Genomic DNA, 25,303 nt, shown 5'->3' on the forward strand with positions numbered 1-25,303 from the left:
ATCCATTCCTGACTCACTGTGTGACCCTGGACAACCCATTTTGGCCCTCTATGACCTAATTCCACAAATGGAGCTTCAGCTGTCTTTAGTGATCATAACAATAATAACAATGATGGCAACCATTGTTAAATAGTCTATCTCTTCTCAAAGCAATGAGATAGCTACTATTAATTATCCCCATTTTACAGCTAGAAAACTGAGGTTCTGAAAGATAAAGTGATTGCACATGTCACACAGCTAGTAAGTGTCCATATTGGTATTTGAACTGAAATCTGTCTGATTCTATTGTGTTCAATGGATTGCAAGATAGAACAAATGTTGGGGAGAAGGTAAATGTGGAGTTAGTGTTAGTTAAGGTATAAGAAGGAGAGCTGATGTGGATTAAACACAGGTAGTTAAAAGGAGGTGTGAGACCAGATTTTTATTTGAAAAACATCCCAGCGAATGTTTGAGAAGAAGAGGTTGGTACCCTTCATCGGGAAGTAGACCAGATGGCCTGGGAGTTACTGCTAGGAACAGACTTTCTGTTTGGCATAGGACGTATTTCATAAACCCCATTTCATTTTCATGCCAATTTTTCCCTCTTGCTTAACGGGCTCTCTGGGCAGCATTTTTCTTTCTGTCACCCTACTGCTGCTAGTCATAGGCTTATCTTTGTAGGTTCTTGGCTCCTGTCCCCATTCTCCAACCTAGTTCCAGGCCTTCCCCTGCCCATGATTACAGTCCAACTGTGGAGACCTGAACATGACTCTGGGTCCCAGGTACACTCTGCAAAGTCCAGCAAGCATTGGACTGTCCCGTTCTTCTGAGAAAATATTTGTGGCCACTGATTACTTCATTCAAAGGTGACCAGCTAGTTCATTGGGATGATCTTCATCTCTTTCATCCTTGTTTGCTCCAGGTGAGTTAACTCTGAGGCTCTTCTACTATTTTGAGGTATTTGTGGAAGAAGAATGAAGGTTGAGGTAGTGGCCTGGAGGAGGTGAGCTGACCCCTTTTGAGAGCACAGTGGCTTATAACGGAGCATTGTGCTCGGGGTCAGGGAACTTGGATTCTTGTCTCAGCTCAGTAGTTCTGGGCATAAGTCCTCTGGCCTTTAGTGTCCCTATCTGTAAAATAAGAATGTTAGAAGAGATATCCTCGAACATCTCTCCCAGTGATCATGCTGGATGACCCAGTAGAATCTGGTTAATTTGGTCCCTTCTCAGGGAATAACTGTGCTGGTCTGGAACTGTGTGAAGTTAGAGCTGAGAGAGCAGCTCTAACTTCACACAGTTAGAAACCCCAGAAGAAAGAAGCCAAACTGGGAGTTAAAGGGTAAAGTCAGAGCTGGAGTAAGTCCCTTCTTGTGAAGGGAGACTGGGTTGGGTCATTCCTCCTTTGACTGTTTAAATGGGTAGCTGAGAAGTGTGTACTCTCCATCTCCTTAACTGTGGGGAGCACCCCTTGTATCTTGTCTTAAAACTTGAACCTCCCCTCCCCTCCATGCTCCAATGTCCCCCAGTGAAGGCAGCAGCAGGGAAGTTGTACATTGGTGTATGTTTTACATTCTGCACTTGGATTTGGCAGACTCCAGGGCCTGCTTCAGTCCAGGATCCCTCCAGGACTTGGGGACATTAGCTGATGCTTTCCAGGTGACTCAGTGTTAGTGAGAGTATGCCTTTTTGCTGCTCTCGCTTTGTCTGAAAGAGCAAGATCATATCATAAGTTCAGCTTAGGAACTCAGGGAGTAACAGCTTTTCTGTGCGTGAAATTGGGCCACCTGGGTTTTCCTTTCAACAAAGCCATTTGTTTAAGGACCTTTGGATTCTGCTATCCATTGGTACATCTTCTGTTTTCATTTTATCATATTCAAAGTTGAATAGCAAATGAGTTCCCATTGACCTCCCAAACCAATCTTTTCTGTCTCTGCCTGCCTTGCTCTTGTCCTTAGTTCCTTATTGCCCTACACCAGTTATTTCTAATGGTAGTTACCATACCAATGGGAATATGGAGGATGTTTATCCCTGTAACATTCCATCTTAATAGCTATGTTTCTAATGAGCGTAAAGTAACATGACTCATTGGGATGTGCTCATAAAGGGACTTAATTTTGTCTCCCACTGTCCCTTTATGTTTATTCAGTGGGATTAGTTCTTTTCTTGCCTTAGGATGAAAACTCAGTCAGGCCTCATACCTTTTTGGGTCATTGTTACGCAGTAGAAGGTCCTGTGGTCATTTTAAGTCACAGTGCAGCATTTAATGTGTCCAGCCCTTTGTCACTAGGCTGGGAAGGACAGGAAAGGGCTCATTTGGCCAGCGCTATTGTTTGCCAGCTTCCAGCTTCCTGGGTCGGGCAGGTATTTAATGCTGATTTGCTCCCTCATAGCCATGTTCATGGTTTCTCAGAGATTCCTTTCCCCCAATTGCTGGGATCATTCACTTCCAGTTGTCTTGGAAAGAGCAAATTATCCTCCGTTCTAGATCATAGTTCTTTCAACAACCCCTAAAATCCAGTGATTCACCTCTAGCCTCTTTCGGCTAAGGTCCTTCAGTCTGTCTGAGAGGCACCTTATGGACAAGACCTGCTCTGACCTCATGCCAGCCCTCTCTTACAGCTGGCCCACATAGTCCAAGGAAACAATCCACATTTTTTGGTGCAGTGAACCCAGGAATGCAGGCCGACCCCTCACCCCGCCCTCTAGCTCAGCCATCTCCCTTGGCTCCTCTGGTAGCAGACGGCCAGACTCTGTCTCATGCCTCAGGTGTCTCAGGTGGTGGTCAGATGCCAGTTCACCCTGTCTTCCCAGTTGCAGGGTCAGAAATCAAGTTTCTCGAGTGGTCCTGTTGAAGCCCCTCCCGCTGCTTTGGGAACATCAGGCCTGTTGTACTTGGTGCCTTAGTTAAGACTTTTGACTAAACCTCTGGTTATATGTGTATCATTAAAACCATAACTATCACAAGAAGCCCATGATTTCATGGATATTATTGCTTAGGCTAAGGCTATAGTATATATTTAACTAAAAATTTAACTTCAATAAAAAGGTTAACAACATCTAACGTTTATTGAGTACTTATAATGCCAGGTACTGTTCTGAGTACAGCAAACATGCTCTTTCATTTAACCCTCATGAGGGAGGCACTTGTATTATCTCTAGTTTGCAAATGAGTAAACTGAGGCAAAGAGAGGTTAAACATCTTGCCCAAGGTCACACAGTTGGCATCTGAGCTAGATTCAGATGGAAAGAGCTGACCTCAGAGTGTGCACTCTAAACCACTACGCTCTGTCTCTTCCCACAAGGGTGGTGGGTAGCCATGACAAGTCGTGGAGACTGGAGGCGAATGGCTGGGAAATGTTGCCTCAGGATGTTCGCTCCGGTGTTCCAGCTCTCTGTGCATTGCTTCTACCTGGTTTTCTAACAACCCTTTCTGTGCCCTTTACCAGAGCCTAACCCACATGCCCGGATCACCTGCCCTGCACATGCCCACCCCACAACTCATACTACTTCCCAGCCTGGAGGACACTCATCTGCTCTGTTGGCTCCCTGAGCTGAAGTCCTTTTTAAAGTCAGAGCCCATCTTTGCTGCAAAAATGTATTTGACCAAAACTATTTTAGCTGGGATCTTTTAACACTAAATTGGCAAACATTATGTGCTTTTATGCAGGGAGCAGTGAAGAACGGTTAGCAAACCCAGATACTGGTCTCTGCCTGCCATCAACTGCCTGTTGCTAACTTATGCAAGGCCTCCTACTTGTCTGAAACTTGGTTTCATCATTTTTAAAGTGTGGGTGTGGACTAGCTCCTTTCAGTTTTTAATATTCTATAATTTAGGTTTACTTTCTTGTCCCTACTAACTTTTAAGTTCTTGAGGGCTGGAATTGTGTCTCATATGTCTTAGGATCTCCCAGGACTCTGCACAAAGTTTACACACAGAAGGTGTTTAATAATGTAAGTTGGATGGCTGGTGTGAATGCTGCTGTAAGTCTGCTCTGGGCTTGACTAACTTTTCAAAATCGCCTTCTTCTGGGGGATCACCAGCAAGGACTTTGCAATTCTCTTTTCTGCATAAGTTTATAACAAAAGTTTGCGGTCCAAACTGCTGCCTCTTTTCTTTCTTAAGAATGCGTTTCCAGATTCACTGTTTGAAAATCCAAAATGTTCTAAAGCTGAAAGCTTTTCTTTAACTCTTGTGATTGCAAAACCTGATCTGGACTAATGAGAGACCACAGGTCATCTGTCTACTTTGCAGAGTATGACTATTCATAGAGGCGGCTGCAGAAATGTTCTTATGTTTGATGTGGGGTGCTGCCCCAGACACTGCCGTGAGATTATGTAATCTACGGGATGTGCTCTGCATTACATTTTTAAAAAATTTATTTATTTACTTTTTATTTAAAATTTATTGGGGTGACATTAATCAATAAAATCCAATAAGTTTCAAGAACATTACCTTTTAAAGAATCTAAAATTCTTGAATTCTAAGGGTTTCGGATAAGGGATTGTGGCACTCTGTGCTGTTTCTACACAGAGGTGCTACTGGCACCAGGGATGGGACAGGCCTTTGTTATGTGGGACTCTTGCAACATCACAGAACCTCACCTGACCCTGCCTCACCTGAACCCCAGCCCTGGTTCCAATACAACTACAGCCAGAACCTTAGTTTACCAATTTGATTTTGTAAAATATTGTATAACAGTGTCATTTATCTTGATCATTTTTTTGGCATCCCCTTAAATTCAAAGTTCATGCCCTAGGTGAATACCTCTCTTGCCTCACCCTAGTCCCAGCCCTGTGTGACTCCTAAACCTAAAAGGCTTTTTCTTTTCCCACTGCTTCTTCTCTGGGATGAACGGGTCTGTCCTTAGGGCTGGAGGTATCTTCTAGGTGTTCGTCTTTCAGTTTAACATGGATGAGAGCCACATTGGCTCCTCGGCCAAGGCAGCACACCAGAGAGACTTGTAAACTGGTTCCTTGATGTACTTCTTACTTGTGGATGGGTCTTTGGAGCTCAAGTGAGCCTGGTTCCTCTCCTTCTTTCTGGGAAGTGATACAGCTACTCATTTAAGCGTCAATCTGCTTGTTAATTCCTACAGCTGCTTTGACCTGGTGTTTTAAAAATTTTTTAAAAAGATACAAATGTTCCTGGACAAACATGAAAACAATAGAAATATGTACAATGATGGAATCTAAAGTGTTCTATTGTGTTTTATTAATTTTTTGATGAGGAAACAGAGGAGAGCTGATAGAGGTGATAGAGTGTTAGTTGAAGAGCCAGACTCAGAAAGATCTGTTTCTGGGCCTCCCATTAGCACTCCAAGATGGCAGGCTGCTCCCTTCCTTTCTCCCCAGGCCCCTGTGTCCTCAGGTTGGAAAAGACACTTGAGTCAGGACACATTTTTTTTTTTCCCCTTTGTCTCTTTTTGGCAGTAATGGGCACGCCCTTGGGAATTCAGGCTTCCTTTTCCCCACCATTAAATAACCAGCCCCTCTCAGAATCTGAACCCTGAGTATTTCTGGACTGCCTTTTTAACCCATTGGAGGTCCTCTGAGATCATTTCCCTATCCCTATTCCTGTCCACAATTCCTTGCTATATAGGATTTTCCATAAATACATATCCTTAAGCATCCTCTTACAAACTGTTTACTCATCTTCTCATCCATTAAGATGATATTCCCCAGACCAAGCCTGGCACCCATGTATTTGACTTCTTCTAAACACATCTTCACCTCCAGATGTGGAACCATTTATTATTTCCCTGGCCCCTACAGATGACCTGTGGTCTTCTACCTATTGTCATTATGCTGGAAAATGTTGAGATAGACTATAATTTAAATTAATCATAGAAATGAAATTTCCCAAATGTGCCCAATTGAATAGTTTTCTTAAGCCCTATAGATTTACCGCATTGTGCGTATACTCATCATCTACGAGCTTCCTGTAGATATCTATAAAAGACCATTGAATATATTCTGTGGGATTGATTATTTGAAGCCACCCTGATTCTGCTCACCCCTTCGTTCCCTTTAGCACTATAGTTTCTCTCGCTTCCAGGGGCACACCATGTGGAGTGGTGCCCCCTTTCAATTTGGCCAATCTTTGCAATGTCTCCTAATTACCCTGAATAGAATTCATAGATAATATGACCTACCTATTTACATGTTTAAAAATATAAATAAAAGTGCCTTAACTGTCATAGGAAAGGAACAAAGAATAAATGAGTTATAATATAATATCACTTTTTCTAAGATGTAATTGCTTGGGCATGACTACATAGACGATAGAAGTAAATCATTTGCTTGAACCTCTATGTAGAAGCGCTGAGAATGTAACAGCCATGAACATGCACAAGATACAGGTGTGTTGTGTGAGTGATTTGAATACCAGGAAGGGTGCTGCTGAAGTTGATGTGATTTTCCAAAATGGTGAACCACTCTTGGTAAAGTTCCAAAGAACATAAAATGCCCCCTTGATTTGTACTCTAATGGCATCCATGGACAACTCAGTATATGTTAAAACCGTGAAAAAATGCTCTACATCTATTTCAGGAAGGGAGTTTGATTTTAGATGCAGATAATTGCAAATGGGTTTTTCACCTCTGAATGTCCAGTAGACCATTCTAAAGTCATTTGGGAGGGTTCTTTTGTGGGTTATTGTGGGAAGTACAGGACACCTGGCAGTACTTGTAGCAGACCCTACCCACCGTGGTGCTGATAGAGGATCCCCACTTTCCCAGGGATGGCCCTGTTGAGAATTACTGGCATGGAAGAAGGACCAGGACCTGTGTTCTAGGTCTGGTTTATAGTACCTCAGTGTTTATGTGACCTTAACTCCAGGTGTCAGGGAAATTTAATGACACATGTCCTGCCAGCCTTTGGGATTGTGGCTCACTGTGCTCCCCACCACGACTCGGGACAGCCAGAGCACTTACGTGTGCCCCTAGCATATATCCCACCCACGAGCTCTCCCTCGCTGTGGTTTCTCTTAGCATTTAAACGTCCTTATGTCTCTCTCATCTAGAAAAGAAGGAAGGGAGGGAGGGAGACACCTCCCTCATCTCTACTTCTCCAGCAGCTTTCTCTCCCTTTTCCTTCACAAGCAAATTTCTCAAAAGAGTCATCCATACACACCATCTCTGCCACCTCCCTTTCTAGTCACTCCTCCTTCTTAAATAGTCCCCAGTAACCTCGGGGTTACTGCTAAATCTCTTCAGCCTCTGTCTAACTTGTCTCTGTAATTGACCACCACCCCCAAACTCTCCTGCCCTACTTCCCTGACAGAGTTCTTTCTTGGGTGTCCTGTTGCCTCTCTGGCCCTTCCTCAGGCCCCACTCACAGCACCTCATCCTCTGCCAGCCCTGAATGACACCTATTCTACCTTCTCCCCAGCATGCTCCTTCTCCATCCAGCTGGGTCCCAGACCTGCCCCAGCCTAGAGTTCTGTGGGCATCTCAGACTTAGAGCTTCTGAAACGCAGCAGCTCATTGCGAGTCGCCTCCAACTTGCACCTCTTCCTATATCCTCTTCTCTCAGAGAATGACACCTCCATTGCCCAGGTCAGAAGTCTGGGTGTCATCTTCCACTCCTTCCTCTCTTTCACCCTCACCCCGTCTTATCAGTTCTGCTTTCTTAATAGCTCTCGAGTCTTCACTAATTTGAATGCCTGCTTGACCCATCTTGTCATTTAGGACTGCAACCTCTGCTTACTGTTTGGGCTGAATTAAAATCTTTAGAGGCCCTCAGCACTGACCATAAGTAATTAAAAATAGGATCTATAAGTAATTACAAATAAGTTATTACAGTTCTAAGTTACGCTATAAAATCATGGTTTAAGAAACAACAAAATTAAGAAATTTACTTGTGTAATGAAGCCGCAAGAGCTTCTTTTTGCTTCTCTCTCATTTTCGCCTCTTTAAAATCATTTTCTTTGGTGCTCCATCATAGGCAATACCCTAGCAGGCCAGCTGAGCAATCCAAGACCACTTAGAATGTCAACCTCCTGTGGCTAATGCTTGGGTCTTTGCTTCCTCGGTCTTTGCATATACCTGGTGGCATGACATAGATACTGAGTGATTGTTTAATGAACATGTTAGTGAATGCATAAAAATGAGATCGACTTGAAAGGGCTCACTGAAATAAAAAGCATGATCAGAATGTAAGTTATTAGCTTTCTGGCGTTTGATGTTACAGTAGAATTTCCAAGGTTTTGTGTTTCCAGTGTTTTAAAAACAACCAGCCCCACGGTTGTGCTTTAGCTTTCATACTCCAACATACTTAGCGTTGCATAGTCTGCAGATGAAAAATGTATATAAGCATTTCTGAATTAATAAGTAAATGAATTTATACAATATGATGGTTTACTCGATTCTCTTCAGCCTGCAGTGAGGCTGTTTAAAGAGACTCTGTCCGGCTGTGAGTTATTTGAGTGACCTCACCCAGCTGTGACAGACAGTGAACCTGGTGAGAGAGGCTGTGCCAGTGTGTGGGGTGGGAGAGGGGTGCTGCTTTGGAGTAACATGCATGATGACGATGGCGCTGTGGGAAATGGGGCATCCACTCTAGAAAGCCTGCATATGATCCCAGAAGGGACAAATGTGGCCTACAGGCTAAAGTCAGGCAGCATCAATAGGACTAGCCACAAAATTTGCGGGGGGCGGTAAACGAAGTACCTTATAAAACCCTTAGAAGGCTTAACAAATATAACTTGCTTGATTCTTGTGGGCTTTTGAACAAAAAAGGTGTCAAAACATTTTCAGAAGATATTAACTAAGTATAAGAATAGACCCAAAAGGTTAATCGACCCTGTCCTCTGGTATTTATAGGGAGGCCTCCTAGAAGATTGCTGATCTTGGGAGAGGAAGGAATAAATCGATGAAAAAGTAATAAAAGAGGAGGGCCAAACTGGGAGAGGGAATGTGCCCATAAGGGATGTTTTGGCAGAGCTGGAATTTTTGTGCCTGTTACAAGCATCTGATGACCAGTGTCCTCCCTTTGTGTCCACCCCACCCGCTGTCTAATTGAAGGGACCCTTTTGTTGTTTTTTTCTCAAAACTTTTTATTTGGAAAGCAGTCTCAGGCTTATAGAAAAGTTGCCAGAAGAGTACAAAACACCCATATACTCTTTATCCAAATTTACTCTTTTTGATATTTTGCCTCATTTGCTCGCACGCTTTCTCTCTCTCTCTCTCTCAATTTTTTTCTGAACCATTGAAGAGTAAGTTGCTTATATCACAGCCCTTTACATATTTCAGTGTGGATTTCCTGAGAATAAGGATATTGTTTTATATAACCTTCAGTAAATTGAATATTATGATACTTTATCCCATCTGCTGGTTGTATTCCAGTTTGGTCAATTGACCCAGTAATGTCCTTTATAGCATTTTTCCCCCCCTCTCCAGTATAGGATCCCATACTGCATTTTGTTGTCATCTCTTTTTAATCCGTTTTCATGTTCCTCAGCCTTTCTTTGTCTTTCCTGACATTGGCATCTTTGAAAACTATAGCCTCCTCCTCCTCCTTTAAAAAAAATATAGAGTGTTCTTCCCTTTGGATTTGTCTGATGTTGCCTCGTGTTAAGACTCTGGGTTACGCACTCCCAGCTGGGATATAACTGAGTGACGTGCGTCCCTTTCAGTATATTACATCCCGAGGCACCGAATGTTCATCTGCCCCTTCTGTGTGACGTGAAGTTTGATCACTCAGTCAAAGCATTGTCCAGTTTCCTTACTGTGTATTTACTATTTTCCCTCACTACAGTAAGCAATCTGTGGGGAGATACCTTAAGACCATATAAATATCCTGCTCTTCATCAACACTTCCCCCCTGGATTTACCAACTGTCCCCTCTAGGTTTGCAGATATTTCTGGATCCCATGTATGGTGTGGGAGTTCAAAGCTGTCTGGGACCAGATGGCCCATTTCCGAGGGCCTTGCCCGTGTGCTGTGCTGGGCCCAGTCCTGTTGAATAACCCACATTTTCATAATAGTTTTCCTCTTCCTACTTCCACCAGGAACAGAAGCTGATTCGTCATTCACTCAGCTGACATATGAAAATGTTCTTGCGAAAACCTCTGAGCTTTATTGGGCACAGTAGGGCCTAAGGAGAAGGTTGGTGCCCTCTCGGTGTCTTTAAGGAGCCTACCATAGAGTTGGGGAGACAAGACTTGGACTCACTGAAAGGTAAAGGGCATAAAAGTTGTCAGGACTGTGACCCCACAGGACAGCTCAACCAGAGCTGTCCAAAGACCCTGGAGAATTAGGTGCCCTTGGAATTTTGGAAGAAGAGGGATGAGGCGGGTTAAGTAGGATGCAGGAACATTCCCTTAATTAGGCTAATCTTTGAGTGCACAATTGAAGAACAGGCAAATATGGGTAAACAGGATAGATAAGGGCTTTCCAGAAGGGGAACCATGTGCTCAGAGACCAGGATATGGGAGCATGGATGATGCAATTGAGAGACAGTGAGTTATAGACCGACCTGGATAGGGCCAAGGGCTGTTACAGAGGTCAGAATCTACCTCCTTTTGCTTTGCAAAGTAACTGCTTTGCAACCAAATCTTATTGAGCTCCTATCTCAGGTCAAGCATTTAAAAAAATAACTTTTCCAATTCTAAAAGTAATACATGTTTGGTATAAGAAATTTAGAAAAATAGAATATGTAAAAAAATTTTTAATGACGTCACTCTATTCTTATCTGATCCAGAGATAACCTGTTAACCACAGTGTTTCCTACATTTCTAAGATCTTTAACCTTTTTCTGCTAACAGTCTTGTTTTGTTTCATGGATTTAGTAGCAACTCTTATCCCTCAGAGGATATTAATCATATCTTTAAAAACGGTTCATTCTGTTGGCTTTATTAATTTTGTTTTCTAGCTAGAACTTCTGCTCTGAAATTTGGTGCTGCTTTTGTGGTTGGTTTTTGTCAAATGTTTATGTGCTCCTCTCTCTGTATTTTGAGGTTTTCCAGTGACCTCTCTGTGAATGCTGAGTCTATGCTCCAGAGCCAGCCACCACTGTTTGTGGCCAGGAGGGTGGGATGTGCCTGCTGGAGCTGGCAGGAGCTGGTCTAGGTGTCCCCTTGCCTCCCTACCACAGTGTTCAGGGCACAAGCATGAGGTGGGCAGGAGCCCACTTGCCTGGCTGCTACAAATCCAATCACTAACCTCTCAGGGGCTCTCCTGGGCCCCTGATCTGCTCCTCTCAGCATAGAATCTTCAGCTACACTGCTTGAGTTCAAATCCTAGTCCAGGTACTTACTAGCACTATGACCTTGGGAAAGCTATGTAGCTCAGGGTCTTATTTATAAAGTGGGAATAATAATAGTCTCTATCTCAAAGGATTTTTGTGAGGGTTAAATGAGATAATATAAGCCAAAGTTCTTAGAATAGTGTCTGGCATATAAATGTCTATATGAGGTCAGTTGTTATTATTATTATTTTTTTTTCATGGTTTTATTTTGGGGGGTCATGGTTTCTCCATCAGTTTATTCACATCTGCCTTCCATCTTCAGGGAACCCATATAATTCCTTCTTGTTTTCTAGCACTGTAATGTATTTAGTCTTCCTAGAAAATGCCTTTTCTGTCATTTTCTAGGGTCTTGGAGGAGGCAGGTATAGGCCTCTGGCCTGCCATCTTGATACAGTCATGCATTTCCTTCAAGTTCTTTTTATCTGAGTATATATAAGTGTGTCATTGTTATCTGTGATATATACATCAGGGCATCCATTATCATGCGCATCATCTTGCCCCAGCTCAGAGCTAGTCTCACCTCTAGGTGTGAGATACCGGATGCTGACTCTCTCCTATACAGGACCGGGAGGTGATGAGTTCTCTCCTCAGCCTTGCTCAGGCTGGTTTGAGGCTGTCCTAATGAATGTAATGGGTCCTCTGTTTCCTTTGTCAAAAGGAATGTTAATTATTTTCAGCAGTCTAATTACGTGGCTAATGAGAGACTGACTGAGATAACATTCCCTTTAATTACTCTTGCCTAAGTGCTGTTTGAAGTCATATTTCGAGCATGTTGCAAGACTCGGTATTTTGGAGGTAGATGGAGCTGTCCAGTGAAAGAATAGTGAGGAGCCAGGATTTCTGGGATAAGGCTCATGGTGAAAGGGTCTGGCTGAAGTCAGTGCCCAGCCCAGTGTGTGCTGGCCTTTCCTCTGCACCAGTGCTTAAAGGAAGGGACAGATCGGGTCAGGTATAGAGCAAACAGTGTCCATGCCAGTTACCCCAGAACAACTCTCGTTCCTCAGTCTTTCACCAATGCACCTGCCCTTCAGGCCTCTGAGCCAGGCCTCCGCACTCTCGGAGGACCTGCGTTCTGCCTTTCCCCCGATTCGACACATGGATATTGAGTTCCTACTGTATATCAAGTTTATTCAGGCCATGGATGCAAAGATAAGGAAGTCATAGTCCAAATAGCTTTCTCAAACAAAATGTTAGTCACACCCCTCCCTTCTTTGCCCAGAATAAATTCCACATATTTGTATTCTGACCCCTACCACCTTCCCAGGTCGATCTGTGCTATGGCCTTTCTGTGGTTCTGATGTGATGCCCTTTAATACCTGGGCCTTCATGGGCAGACCCTTGGAAGGTGGCTCTCCCAAGCCCCAGGGTGGACTCGAATAGGCTGGAAGCTCACATGAGACTGTCTATGACAACCTATTGCCAACTGTAGGTGGCCCATTGCCATAGGTAAATTAAGTCTCCTGGTTCCTGTCCACACGTCCCCATCTCTCATGAGTGGTAGAGCGGAGAAGAGTGTTTACGTGTGCTCAATAAATAGACTTTGACTGCTGGAATACAATACCTCAAATAAACAAACCAGCCTCCACGGGACTTCTTGGACTAGGTCTCCTGGTCATTTCGAAATCTCTGGGGTGACTTGGCTGTAGAAAGCTGTGAAAAGTAGGACACTGGGTGTCATACTGTTGAGGCGGTCCAGCTTGTCCTCTGAAAGACCCACTGGACTTCTTTCTACCTCTACTGGTGAGGCAACAGAGGGGTAGGGTCTCCATTGCTTTGAAGGTGTGAGGTAACCTGAAGGACACCCTAAGTACGTGATCCTAATAGCAAGAACCCAGATAAATGCCTGGTTACTTTGTCGGTGAGGTTGTGAGACCACACTGTCTGTTCTTTTCCAGCTGACAGGAGGAGCCTTGCTGGTCTCATGTGATGAGGATTCTAGGGCCCCTCAGCTGCCGCCTGATGGGATCTGCATAGGGGATTATTGATGAAGGGGAGGTGAGGCAGCTCTTTACAGTAACACATGCCTGGCTCTGGGATGGCAGCCAGGCAGCTAATTAGAGAGCCCAGCAGCTGTCCAGCCTTTCAGGCAGCAAGCAGCAGCTCCCCAGTGCCAGGAGGTGGGATGGGAGGGAAAGGAGAGGGGCCTGGGGCCAGAGACTGTCCTCCAAGGTACAGGGGATGAGTGGTCAGGGTTTGTGCAGAGGGGGCATTGGGAGAGGCATGTAAAGTTGAGTGGGTGGATAGGTAGGAGGAAGGAAGAAGAGGAGGGTGACGGGACAGGTGGTCTCCATGTGAGACAGAGGACAGGGTGGTGAGACATTCAGCTGGCAGGGAAACCCAGATTCCAAGCCCTGAGTGAGTGGTCACAGAGTAGAAGGACAAGGCCAAGTGGAGTCGGGGGCAGGTCCATCTCTTCTCTCTACCCACCTGCCCTATGCCATTTGGGTCCCCAGGGCCTAGGTCTCCTTGCTCCCCAAAGGAAGTTGACCAGACACAGCTTTTCCTCTAGGGGGATTTGGAATTCCAGTTGCATTTGTAATTGAGTGCTGTCACGCCTTGGTTTGGGAAGTTGCCAAATCCACTTGTGTTCTTGTCTGGTCTTACGACAGGACAAGCAAAAGCATTTCTTCTGGTTACGTAGGAAGAACTGGGGGTTGGGGGGCTTTGAGTAACCAGAGGGATCTTCGATAGATTTTTGGGGCATTTTCTCTTTACTTTGCGAGCACCGCGGGGTGAGAGAGATTTAGGGAGAGTTAAGGAAGAGGAGAGTGGAAGAGAAAGAGGGATAGTGTTTTGCCTGCTGCTTCCCGGCTCCTGTCTTGGGTTCCTGGCCATAGAGATGGGGGCGGGGTTGGGGTGGGGGTATATCTGGTTTTTAGGTTCCAGTCAGAGAAGCAGAGATTCAATCCTGCAAGCCCAGCTTACCCTAAATAGTTATAGGGGAGGAGAGAGAATGATGCAGAGGGAATTTCCTGCCAGCAGCTGCTGGTTAAACCTTTTTGGGAAATGAATCCTACTTGCATGAAAACTGGATGTACCTTTTGAGAGTGCCAGCACATTGTAGAAATAACAGAATAGCCATTGTTATTCTCTGACTTGAACTTGAACTTGGCCCCTTGCCCCCATAGGAGCCCACAGTGTCTCAGGGATGCCTGGGATGCTCTGTTCCTGCCCCAGATTTCTTTGTATGATGTATCTTCTGTATTGTTCAGACCCAAGGCACCCATCCCATATATCCTCACCTCTCAATCCGGCGATGGGAGAAAGGAGAGCAAGCACCCTCCTTTCTTCCCTCACCTGCAGAGACAGCCCTGCCCGTTGTAAACCAGTGTTTATAGTGCTTCGTGGGAGAGAGCCCTTCCATGATGGGATTCTGAAAATTAGAGAGAATGCCCCAGCCATCACTATGTTTGGCTAATAATGCTGGATGGTGCAGTCACCTAAGAACTTAGCTGGACCCGTCTCCACCTTGCTTGTCCATCCATCCAACAGAAATTCCGTGGTCTCAAGGAATTCACAATGTGGAAGGGGAAACACATAATAATTTTAAGATGGGACAGTAGGTTTCAAAGAAGGATGTTCAAAGGAGGGGGCTGGGGGCAGCTTATCACTTGGAGGCAGAGGTGAGACCCCTGCTATACCATCGCTTCCTCCTGCAGCCCCCGCCAGCATCCTCAGTAAGAGCCTGCAGACCAGGAAGCAGGAGGTGTCCAGAGGCTGGCCCGAGAGGGAGCCTGTTCTGACTTCTGTGGCTTCAACTGCCTGGGAGGCACCTCAGCCAGCAATGGGCTCTGAAGGCTGACTGCAGAGACTGGCTGGCTGTGCTGCCAGGATGTGGGCTTTGGTTTCTGTTTCTTTTTTTTGTTTTGACTTCTGCTATTGATGTGGCCTGCTTAGGGCCCAGGGAAGGGGAAGTACCCATGGGTGGGATTGAATTCCCCAGGCACAGGATCATGGTGGTGCCCAGGGTGGCGAGGGTGGTGGATATGCCCCATTAAAGTCCTTTTCTCGAGGTGACAGGTACAGGCCATGGTGACCCCTGCCCATCAGCAGGCAGGCTGAAAGAAGGGAGGATGATGGAGGATGGACAGATGGGACAAAGTTGGAGGCTCCTTGTGGAGGAGCTGGCGAGGGACAGAGGCAAGGCAGAGCACTGCCCACTGCCCACCGCACCCCTTGTCCTTCACTTCTGTCAGTGCAGAGGCCCCAGGGAGAGACCCAGGCTGTGCTCACCCTCTCCGCCTACAAGCACGTGTGCACACAATGAATTTTAGGTTTTCTACCTTTGCCCTTTCATTTTTCAGTTCCCCTGCTGCCTTGCAAAAGTGTCAGTTTAGGGAGCAAGGGCCTGAGTCACCCCTGCTCAAAGAGCCTGGGGTAGGTGAAGGAGAAAGGGTGTCAACATAGGGTGGCTCCTCTGGAGTCTACCCTATTTAACTATTCATGGAGGGGTGGTGCCATCTCCTACCCCCATTCACATCTGGCTTCTGAGAGGCTGGCACATCCTTCGCTAGGGCCGTGCTGGACCTGAGCTCTGTCCTCGGGATGCACATGGTGCTGCATCCAAGGGTATTTAGGGAAGCTTCAGCACCTTCCCGTTAAAATAATAAATGTCAGGATCTCTATCAAATGGTCAGGTCTTAGGGATATATTAAAAGTATGTACATGGCAAGGGGCGTTATAAAGTCAGATTTATATCAGTTTACAGCCAATTATTGATGTTAACGGGAAGGGCCTCAACAACAATAATGATAAAATAATAGAATGAAATAAATATTAGTGTAGGGGGATTGCAGGTAGAGGGTTTTAGCACATTTTTGTTGTTGTTGTTGGTATGCTTGTTTTACTGTGTTGCGCTTAACTCCCCAAATGCTAAAACAAATATCCTACATTGCCTGCCTTCCAAGAGGCTCTTGACCACCCTTGAGAACAGGTGTACCCACTACAGGGTGAAGGTGAGAGTGAAATTTGAGGCTAAATGAGAATGGAGTTGGCTTCTTAAATTCTATCCGCTCTCAGATTTACACGTGTGTACACATTCACTTGTAGTACCCTTCTGTCCACGTGTGAACTGGGATGCATCCCAGGCTCTCAGCGTTCGATTAACCAGACCTGAGCAAACAGGATGGCTGAGAGGAGGTGGCAGTCTCCAGGAGAAGGCCTGGGTAGCCTGGGCAGGATGTCTGTCTGGTACTGAGTCCAGAGCCAGGGCCCTTGCAGGGTTTGCCTGAGGCTACCTCTCTGGCTGGCCTGGTAGGTTGAAGCTGGGGCAGTTTAAGCTAATGAACACCTCCTCTTTTATTCCCAGGGACACATGGAAGCCGCCTGCCCACTAGAGGAGGATCAGCTAAGCCCTGGGGCTGATGCTTGCCCACACTACTGAGAATGGCACCGAGGCGCACCAGGCACCAGGACGGAGGTTAACCTGGGACACTCCTGGACAGTGATCCCGATGTCTGTTCTGAGCCGCGCACTCAAGGGTGTGATAAGTGAGTATGTTACAGGCTCCCTGGGGACTACCAGCCCTCTCTGCCTCAGCAGCAGGGGCCCAGGTCTGGAAGTCCCAGTTCTGAGCCTGCTTTCTATCCAAGGGCCTGCCATAGGGCAGGAATGGGAGAGAGGTGTCCAGCAGTTTTAGGCCATGTCCTGTGCTGGAGCCATCTTATAGCCACATGGCCTCCAAAAACTGGGCCAGCCCCAGATTTGGCTGACACGATTGACGTGAGCTACCCGGCACATAGGAGATGGCATCTTCCCCAATTCTCTTTCTTGTCTGTAGGCTTTGGGCCTCGGGCTCTACCTGTGTGCCGTGGGAACTGTTCCTCGCCTGGGACTTGGATTCTGCCCAGATGCCATGAGCAGTTTCCATGACCCTGGGTGGAGCATCCAGGGCACTGGGAGGTGAGGGATTTGTGGCACCTGAGCTGCCATAAATGTAGCCATCAGGGGTTCAAGAGGAGCAAGGGCTCCGCTGCTTCAGCCGCATCTCCTCCTCCATCTAGACGGCTCCATGCAGGGCGAGAGGCCCCGACCGTGCAGTCTCTCCTGTGCTCACGTGGCCTTTCTTTCCCACTGTGGCCTCCGGCTTTTCCTGGATGATACTTTAAAATATAAATTGGCTGTTTTCCCAAGCCCCAGAGTCCTATCCAGCCTGAAGGCAATTCTGTCCCACTGAAGGCAGACAGTCCCACTGTGGGATCAGGGACCAGAAGGCAGAGAGGTCCCTGGAAGGCAGGTCAGGGAGAGCTGGTGCTTTTGTACCTGACTGGACAAGCTTTTAGGGGCGGCTGGCCTTGTCCATGGGAGCCCAGAGCCTTAGACTCCGCGGAGGAGTTTGCAGGGAGGGAAAAGACTAACCATATATTTCTCAACTTTAGGTAGAGCTTGACTCTGCTGCCAATTGAGAGTTTCAAACGCAGAGCTAAAATCTGTTTCACTGAGCCTGGGTTTGCAAAATCAGTTTGTGATTGGAAGTTTCTTTCAGGAAGTGTTATCTTGGGTCGATTTGTAGCTGGGGTGGTGTGAACATGCTTGGACCGTGGGAGTGGAAAGATGTCTGCGGAGGCCACTGTGGGATGCAGTGACTCAGATGGGAGACTCTTTCCCACATGACACAGGATTCCCCAGAGCAATCTACGTCCTCAGCCTTTAAACTAGTGTAACCTTCTGTCCAGTGATCCCACTTCTGGAAGATGTCAATAAGAAATCTTTCATTAGAAAATAGTCCCAGAGAAGAAAAGGGCTGAATTCTTTTGTTACGGGCATAAAAAGGATGTTTCCAGTGGTGTCACCGCAACGGTAGAAATGGGAAACAGTTGTTCTCCCTTTCGTTGAACATCTATGTTAAGTAAATTGTAGTTTTCTGCTTGGTGGAATATTACACGGCCATTATAATAATGAGAACATAGGCAATATCACGACTTGGAAAAACAATTATGATATAAGTGAAAATATCTGGTTACAGAATAAATACATTATGGTAACTTGTAAAATAAACGTGAGAAAAAATTGCAAAGGGGAAAAGATAATGGCTGCTTGTTTGGTAGAATTACAAATGCTTTTTCTTTCTATGACACGTGGATTTGCTTTTTTTAAACTAATTTTAATCTGGATGAATACACCATACATCATTAACAGTGACTTTCTCTAAGATGTTGGATGATGGAACACTTTGCTTTCTAAGTCATTCCTTTCCATAATGTTTAAATTTCAGCTGTGAGCACATGTTACTTTTATAATCAGAAAAAATAACAAAGATATTTTAAAATGCTAGAATTAAAAAATTTTTAAAGGCCATATTTCCCAAGAAAGAGAAGAGGAAGGCTGAGCTGGCTAGCTGTTGGTACCTACCCTCATTCGTGTTCAAGGGTCTGGGCCAGTTTGGACTCATTCATTCATTCATGCATTCCAAAGGTATTAGTAGGTCTTATTGCCAGGCACCATTCTAGGCACTGGCTACCCAGCAGCGAAAAAAGAGAGCCCCTGCCCTCGTGGGGCTTTCATTCTAGTTGGGGGAGATAGACAATGAACAAGTAGCGAAATATCAGAAAGTGAAAGTGCTGTGAAGAAAATAAAATGGGATGATGTGAGTGATGCGGAGGCTATTTTGGATTGGAGATCAGAGGTCTCTAAGGGGTGACAGTTGAGTTGAGACCTGAATGACAATGAGGATGCAGGCACATGAGGTCTAGGAAGAGCCTCGCTGGCAACTCACAGGATGCCCAGCCTATGGGGCCCATCCATAGAGTGCCCTTTGCTGCTTGAGCCCTGGGGACCCGCTGTGCCAGGGCTGCCTCCATTCCCCAAGCCCACTGGCCCCACCCTGCACCTGCCAGCTGGGATTAGCTTATCATCTGAGGCCCTCTAAAATCCTTCCCCGCCTGCCGCCCTATGTGAGGTGGTTGCTTCTGGCTCTCTGCTGCTGTTCCAGGCACAGGGCTTCTCTGGGCAGCCTGCATGCTGGCCACTGCTCTTGGCTGGCAGGTCTGGGCCATCTGAGATTCCCGGTAGCATTGGGATGGGCTGGCAGCCAGAGAGGCTCTGGGTAACGTGTGGCCTGGAGAGGGGTCTTTGAATGTCACTTGCCTTGAGGCTCTGAGAGGTGGCTGTTGTCATGGTCCTGAGGGGTCCGCATGTGATCCTGGAGGACCTTCTTGTGGGTCCTGCCAGAATTGGGCCTCAAAACAGAACTTGGTCTCAGAATAGCCTCAAAGGCTCCGACACCCAGTTCTGAGCTTCACTGATGATCTACCTAGAATTTCACGTCCTTCTTGCATCCTGTTGTCTCTTCATACACTATCCCAGCCTTCCAGAAGCAGAAGCTCAGAAAATGTTAGCACCCTCGGAAGAGCCTGTAGCCAGCTTCAAGCAGTGCAGTGTGCTGGTTGGGAGTGAAGGCTCTGGAGCTGGGTTTGAATTCTAGCTCTGCCTTTTTATTTTTTTCCTTCTTTTTTCCTTTTTTTTGTATCTCTGCCTTTTATAGCTGTAAGAACTTAGGCTAATTATTTAGCCTTTCTCTGCCTTCATCACCCCATCTGTCAAATGGGCTCGAAGAGTATCTGAGTTAATGTATACATGAAAAGCGCTGAGAAGCGTGCCTGATTATTATTATTATTATTGTGACTTGGGAGATGGAAGGAGAACCGTCCCAGGGGCCTTTCCTGGGGGATGCCCACAACACGAGAGGGTGGAACCCTGGCATCTGAGCCAGCCAGTGACCACAGGCATTTTCCCTCACTTGCTTCCCTTTGGCCCTGAAGTAAGCCCATGTTTTCATCCCCACCACCCCAACTTGATAACCACAGGGCAAGCTCAGGATAGTTTCAGACCTCACGTCTTGCACCCAGATGCAAGAGCAGCTGCCCACCCCTCACTGATTCCACTGGCCTCCAGCGGGACTCAGGTTACTCACGCTGTCCCCAACTGCCTTGCTCTCAGCCCTCCACCCCCACTCCCACCCCCCGCCCCAGAAGGGCTGTGCATCTCCCCAAAGTGTGGGACTAGAGTGATTTTGGTGCCTGAGGATGGGGAGTAAAATTTGGGAAGTAAATAGGTGAAAGAGGAAGGCCTGCCTCACTTGGCTCCATGGAAAGGGAAGCTGGATTTTCTAGCAAGATGGTCCTTTGGACAAAAATTCCCAGTGTCGTTGTGTTGTGGCACCTCAGCTTCCTGGAACGTGATGAGAGTTTTTGGCAAAACCAGAGGACAATCACGTCTTCTGGTTTTGCCTCCAGCCTGCCTTGGACTCTTATGGCATTCTATTTGCCCCTCTCAACTGCTCTCTCTGCTCACTGCTCTCGGAAGGTGAGGTACTCCTAGGGAGCAGGGCTCTGAAGGCCAGCCCCCTCCCTTCCAATCACCTGTCCCCTTGGAGAGGCAGTGCCCTGCCCTGACAAGTGTCCTTGAGTTTTGGCCCTTCGCTGGAACTCTCTGTTCCTAGGCTCTTTCATCAACAAGGATGAGGAGTTTCATCAACACTTATACTTGAGTGTTGCTCCATAAAATCTCTCTTGTGAAATTGTCCACTGCTCTCCAGACTTTTTTCTCCTGCTTCGGTCTTATGCTCTCCTTCTCTTCACTCCGCCCCGTGTTTTCTTTCTTGGGCTGTCCCATTTTTGTGTCATGGTCCTCGGGATGGTGTGTTTGTGACCGGGAGAAAGAGGCAACGTCCAGCGTGCTGCTGCCACTTCCTGATGGCGGCTCTCCCAGGGCTCTGATCCCAGGCTGAGCAAGGAGGTACCACAGGGTCTGGGGCTAAGGGCTCAGGAGGGGACTCCGGGCAGGGATAGGTGTCCGTTGGGCTCAGCAGAGGGTGCATGAGCCTGTCCTAGCTCAGAGTATAAGCACCGCTCCTGCAGTTATTAGACATGGGTTTGGGGAATGGAGTTCTGAAAATGCACCCAAGCCATGCCTGCCTCTCATCTCAGCGTCTGTCCCACCACAGCGTGAGCCGCCATCCCAGCTGACTACACTTCCTCATATCCCTGGTCCCCGTCTTCACCCCTATCTCCTGGCCCCAGCCGGACTTCCAGTCTCCTCCATTTGACTTGAATGGACCAGGTGTGTTTTCCTTGAGTGACCCCTTGGACGTGGTCTGACCTTGCCTAGGTTTGCTTCCTCTCTACCTCCCTTTGTTCTTCCAGGTATAGAAGATTCCAGAAATGGAATCCAGGCCTCTGGCTGACCCTGTTTCTCCCCCATCCGCTCTTCTGTTCAGCAGCTTACCCTCTGTCTCCCTTTAACAGCTCCTTCTTTAATCTTGCTTCTGCTCATAGGGTTTGGGAATCCAGCTCTTCCATGTCACCTGCTCCAGGGGTGGCTGGAGCCTCTGATTTGTTACTCATTGGGAAACCATTCTTTGCGGCCCCAAAGATGAGACCAAAGGGCAAGGAGAGCAGGGTTATAAAATCGGCATCAAGGTCGGGAGCTTACCTGAGTGACGAACCCACTTGTTATGTCAGGCCGCTGCACAGCTAAATGGTAAGCCCTCTCCTCAGATCCTGTGGGAAGGAGGAGCCAGGGGTGCGAGTGCAGGTCAGGTAGACAGACCCAAGTTCGGAGGGGCCTGAGTAGGGCGGGAAGCGGAGTGGTGTGTCGGGGGTTCAGGATGACATGAGGGTGTGAGAAGCCGTGCCAGGAACACTAGTCCTTTCATTCCACCCTTCTTTTCGAGGCTGGCCTCCGGAAGGCTGCTTCTGAAACCCTTCCCCTCTCAGCCTCGTGGAAGCTGGAAGCTCACGTTGACTCTCCTCAGCTGAGTCTTCCTTCTCCCTCAGGCTGTATGTACATTATTGTTCTCACAAGTTATTTGGCTGCCAGGTTGGTGCTCTGGGTGGAGGGGAAGACCTGTCTTGCTTGGCAAGGAAGACTGTGTGACTGCTAGTGAGGGATAAGGTAGGAAAGGGCACTCTGAGCGACGGGAGCCAACCACGAAGCCTGGCTCGGTGCCAGAATGACAGCCACCTTATCTTAAGCTTTGGCTGTATTCTCAGTAGTGTATATCTATTAACTCATTCATCCTCACAATAACCCTCAGAGGTAGTTACTCTTATTATCCTCACTCTACTTACAAGGCGCTGAGGCATAGAAAGGTCGAGTAAGATGCCCTAGACCCTGCAGGTGGGAGGTATCAGCCAGGATGAAAAACCAGGCAGTTAGGTTCTAGAGTCCCTGTGCTTAACCAGTACGCTCTATTCAAACCTGAATGTCATGGTTTGTTGCTGGGGGTGGCTCAGGGGTCAAGAAGCTGTTTCCTTAGGTTCATTTGTCTGGTAAATCTATTGAGCATCTCATATGTACAAGGCACAAAGATGAGTAATATTCATTCAACAAATTTTTTTAGATAAAATTTATTTTTATAAAAGTTATATGTACTTATTTAAAAAAAATGGTAGACTGTACAGAAAAGTACAAAGAAGGAAATAAAAGTCACTTATGATGTCACCCTCCAGAGATGATTGTGGCTAAAATTTTGGTATATTTACATGTATGTATGCCTTTGCAAAATCAAAATCATATTAAATATTCAGGTTAAAGTACTGCTTTCTTTCTCTTAACATTGTATTAAGCAAACGTTCATCGAGTGGCTCCTAGAGCTGGCCTTCAGATGAATCATGGCAAAGCTGAGTGGTGACTGTGTCACAGAAATGAGCTGGGTGCAAAGGTGGACAGACAGGGCAGTGGATAGAGCTGGAGTTGGAGCTGCTTAGGACAATCTTCACGGAAGAGGAGCTGACTCTTGAGGGATTATGAGTTCATGGGCCATGGGTGGGGATGGTGATGACGGTGGTAGCAGTTGAGAAGGACAGCCCAGGTAGCAAAAACAGCAATGTAAAGGTTTGGAGGACAGGATTTGAAGCAGAGGTGGGTCACAAACGGGCTTTGCCAGCCATCCCTAGGGGGTTGAGCCTTACGATGTACATGTTAAAGATCCACTAATGGGCTTTAAGTGGGGAGAAACATCAGATTTGCATTTTAGAAAGATTACTGTTTCTACAGGCTCTTTCCTAGTGAGATGAGTGAATTGGAAAGGAGCCAGGCAAGGAAGAAGACAAGCTGGGAGACTGTTTGGAGTCATCCAGGTGAGAGATGACAAGGGCTTGAACCAGAGCTGCAGCAATAAGAAAGGAATGAAGAGAAGGAGATGAATTTCAAAGATATTTAAGAAGTAGAAAGGACAGGAGTTAATGGCTGACCTGGTGTTTTGCCATGTGACTTGCTTCAGCCAATAAGATGCTAATGGGCATGATTAACCAGAGTCTTGAAAAGCGCTGGTGCAGCCAGGCTTACTTGCTCTGTGCCTCTGCCATTGCCATGAGAAGAATGTGCTGGGGTTTGTCCCCTGGGCCCAGAAAGGAGATGAGAGACAAGTGGAGCAGAGCCACCGCAGTCAAGAGTAGGACAGAGCTCCCAGAGGACTCATAGTCTCATAGCGGAATTCTTGAGTCCCATGATCTGCCAAGCTATAGACACGTAAGCTGTAATAATAAATGAAAGATTGAAGTGAGATTATGGAAAGTCTTGAATGCCAGGCCAAAGATGCTATAGGGTTTCATTAGGAAATGGGGAGCCATTGAATGTTTTTGAGCAGGGGAGTAACATTAGACACTCATGTCTAGCAGATGGACAGTAGTATGCAGTGGGATGAATTTTGAAGTAGAAATCAAGAGCTGTGGATTCTAGTCTCAGCTCTTCCATTTACTGGTGCTGGAATATGGGACAAATGACTTCCCTCTGAGCCTCGACTGTCTCTCTTAAAAAATGGGAGTAAAACTATCAGCCCTTCACATGAATCTTAACCGTGTAAGAACCGATGACGAAATGTGAACGAGAGTATTTGAAAGATCACGAAGCAATGCACAAGGGTGGGTATTATTGTGAGAAGGCCAACCGGAGCTGAAAGATGAGACTGGGTTTCCCAGACAGGCAAGCAGACAGTAGATGTCATCTCGTTAACCTCTGACCCTGCTCCCACCTTGGAGAGGGTTTTGACGGCAATGTCAAGCCTGGTGTCCATTGGCAGCTGGCAGGCAGAGCTGGGATTCATGTTCTCCTGCTCTGCCTTCCTATTCTTGATGCAGTTCTGAACTCCCCTCCCCACCCTCTGTGTAAATAATATGTGTCATTTAGAGAATGCCTGCTCAGGAGAGGCCTGTGCCATGGCTGCAGAGCAGAAGACTGGAAACAGTTGCCGCCCTCAAGGAGTACACAGGCTAGTTGGATCAAAAGGGCATGTGCCTCAAAATAGTAAATAGGGTGGCATTTGATAAAGGGCCAAATGAGTGATTCAGACAGTTGCTGGTGAAGGATGAGGAGAAAGCAGAGAGGCCTGTGGGCTGGGCCAGTCTTTGGGGAAGCAGGACAGGGCCTTAAAGACTGGCCAGGGTTCAAAGAGAGGACAGAAAGGGGAATAAGAAAGGGAGGGGAGGACTCTCTCCTATGTTAGCCGCTGGTTTCCTCTCAACATCGAAACTAAACACCAAGACCCCACTTAATGGAGCAGTTAAAGACAAATGTGACCACAAGCTACCACTTCACACTCATTGGGATGGCCATCATCAGAAAACCAGAAAATAACAAGTGCTGGCAAGGATGTGGAGAAATTGGAACCCTTGTGTGTTGCTGGTGGGAATGTAAAATGGTACAGGCGCTATGGGAAACAGCAAGGCCATGCCTCAAAAAATAAAAGCAGGATGGCCATACGTCCCACCAATTCCACTTCTGAGTATATACCCAAAAGGTTAGAAGCAGGGACACAAGAAGATATTTATGCCCGTGTTCACAGCAGCATGGTAAAATGGCATTATTCACAATAGCCAAAAGGTGGGAGCAACCCCTTAATGGATGAATAAACAAAATGTGATGTATTTAGATATATAGATCACAATGGGATATTATTCAGCCTTATAAAGTGAAAGAAATTCTGACACATGCCTCAGTATTGATGAACCTTGAAGACATTATGCTATGTGAAATAAGCCAGCCACGAAAGGATGGATGTTGTATGAGTCCACTTAAATGAGATACCTGGAGTAGTCCAACTTACAGCCACAAAATAGACTGGTGGTTGCCGGGGTCTG

At 46.5% G+C, this 25,303-nt stretch overlaps 1 protein-coding gene across 15 annotated transcripts in view; it reads left to right on the top strand.

Annotated features, from left to right (window-relative positions):
* The window catches only part of TMEM229B (transmembrane protein 229B), a 35,237-nt gene that overhangs the window by 7,153 nt on the left and 2,781 nt on the right, over positions 1-25,303 (top strand). For 4 of the 15 annotated variants that reach the window (XM_023526921.1, XM_023526919.1, XM_023526928.1 and 1 more), the window contains exons 2-4: positions 9,988-10,156; positions 16,534-16,714; positions 21,169-21,284. In XM_023526921.1, the coding sequence (XP_023382689.1) occupies positions 21,276-21,284 (9 nt within the window). In that variant the 5' untranslated portion in view covers positions 9,988-10,156; positions 16,534-16,714; positions 21,169-21,275. Of the gene's footprint in view, positions 1-9,987; positions 10,157-16,533; positions 16,715-20,428; positions 20,961-21,168; positions 21,285-21,499; positions 21,705-23,222; positions 23,306-25,303 lie in introns of those variants that run through there. The other 11 variants (XM_023526923.1, XM_023526924.1, XM_023526925.1 and 8 more) reach the window with 7 other exon arrangements.

The sequence above is a fragment of the Pteropus vampyrus genome, unplaced genomic scaffold (assembly GCF_000151845.1).
Source record: "Pteropus vampyrus isolate Shadow unplaced genomic scaffold, Pvam_2.0 Scaffold15, whole genome shotgun sequence".
NCBI classification, from domain to species: Eukaryota; Metazoa; Chordata; class Mammalia; order Chiroptera; family Pteropodidae; genus Pteropus; species Pteropus vampyrus.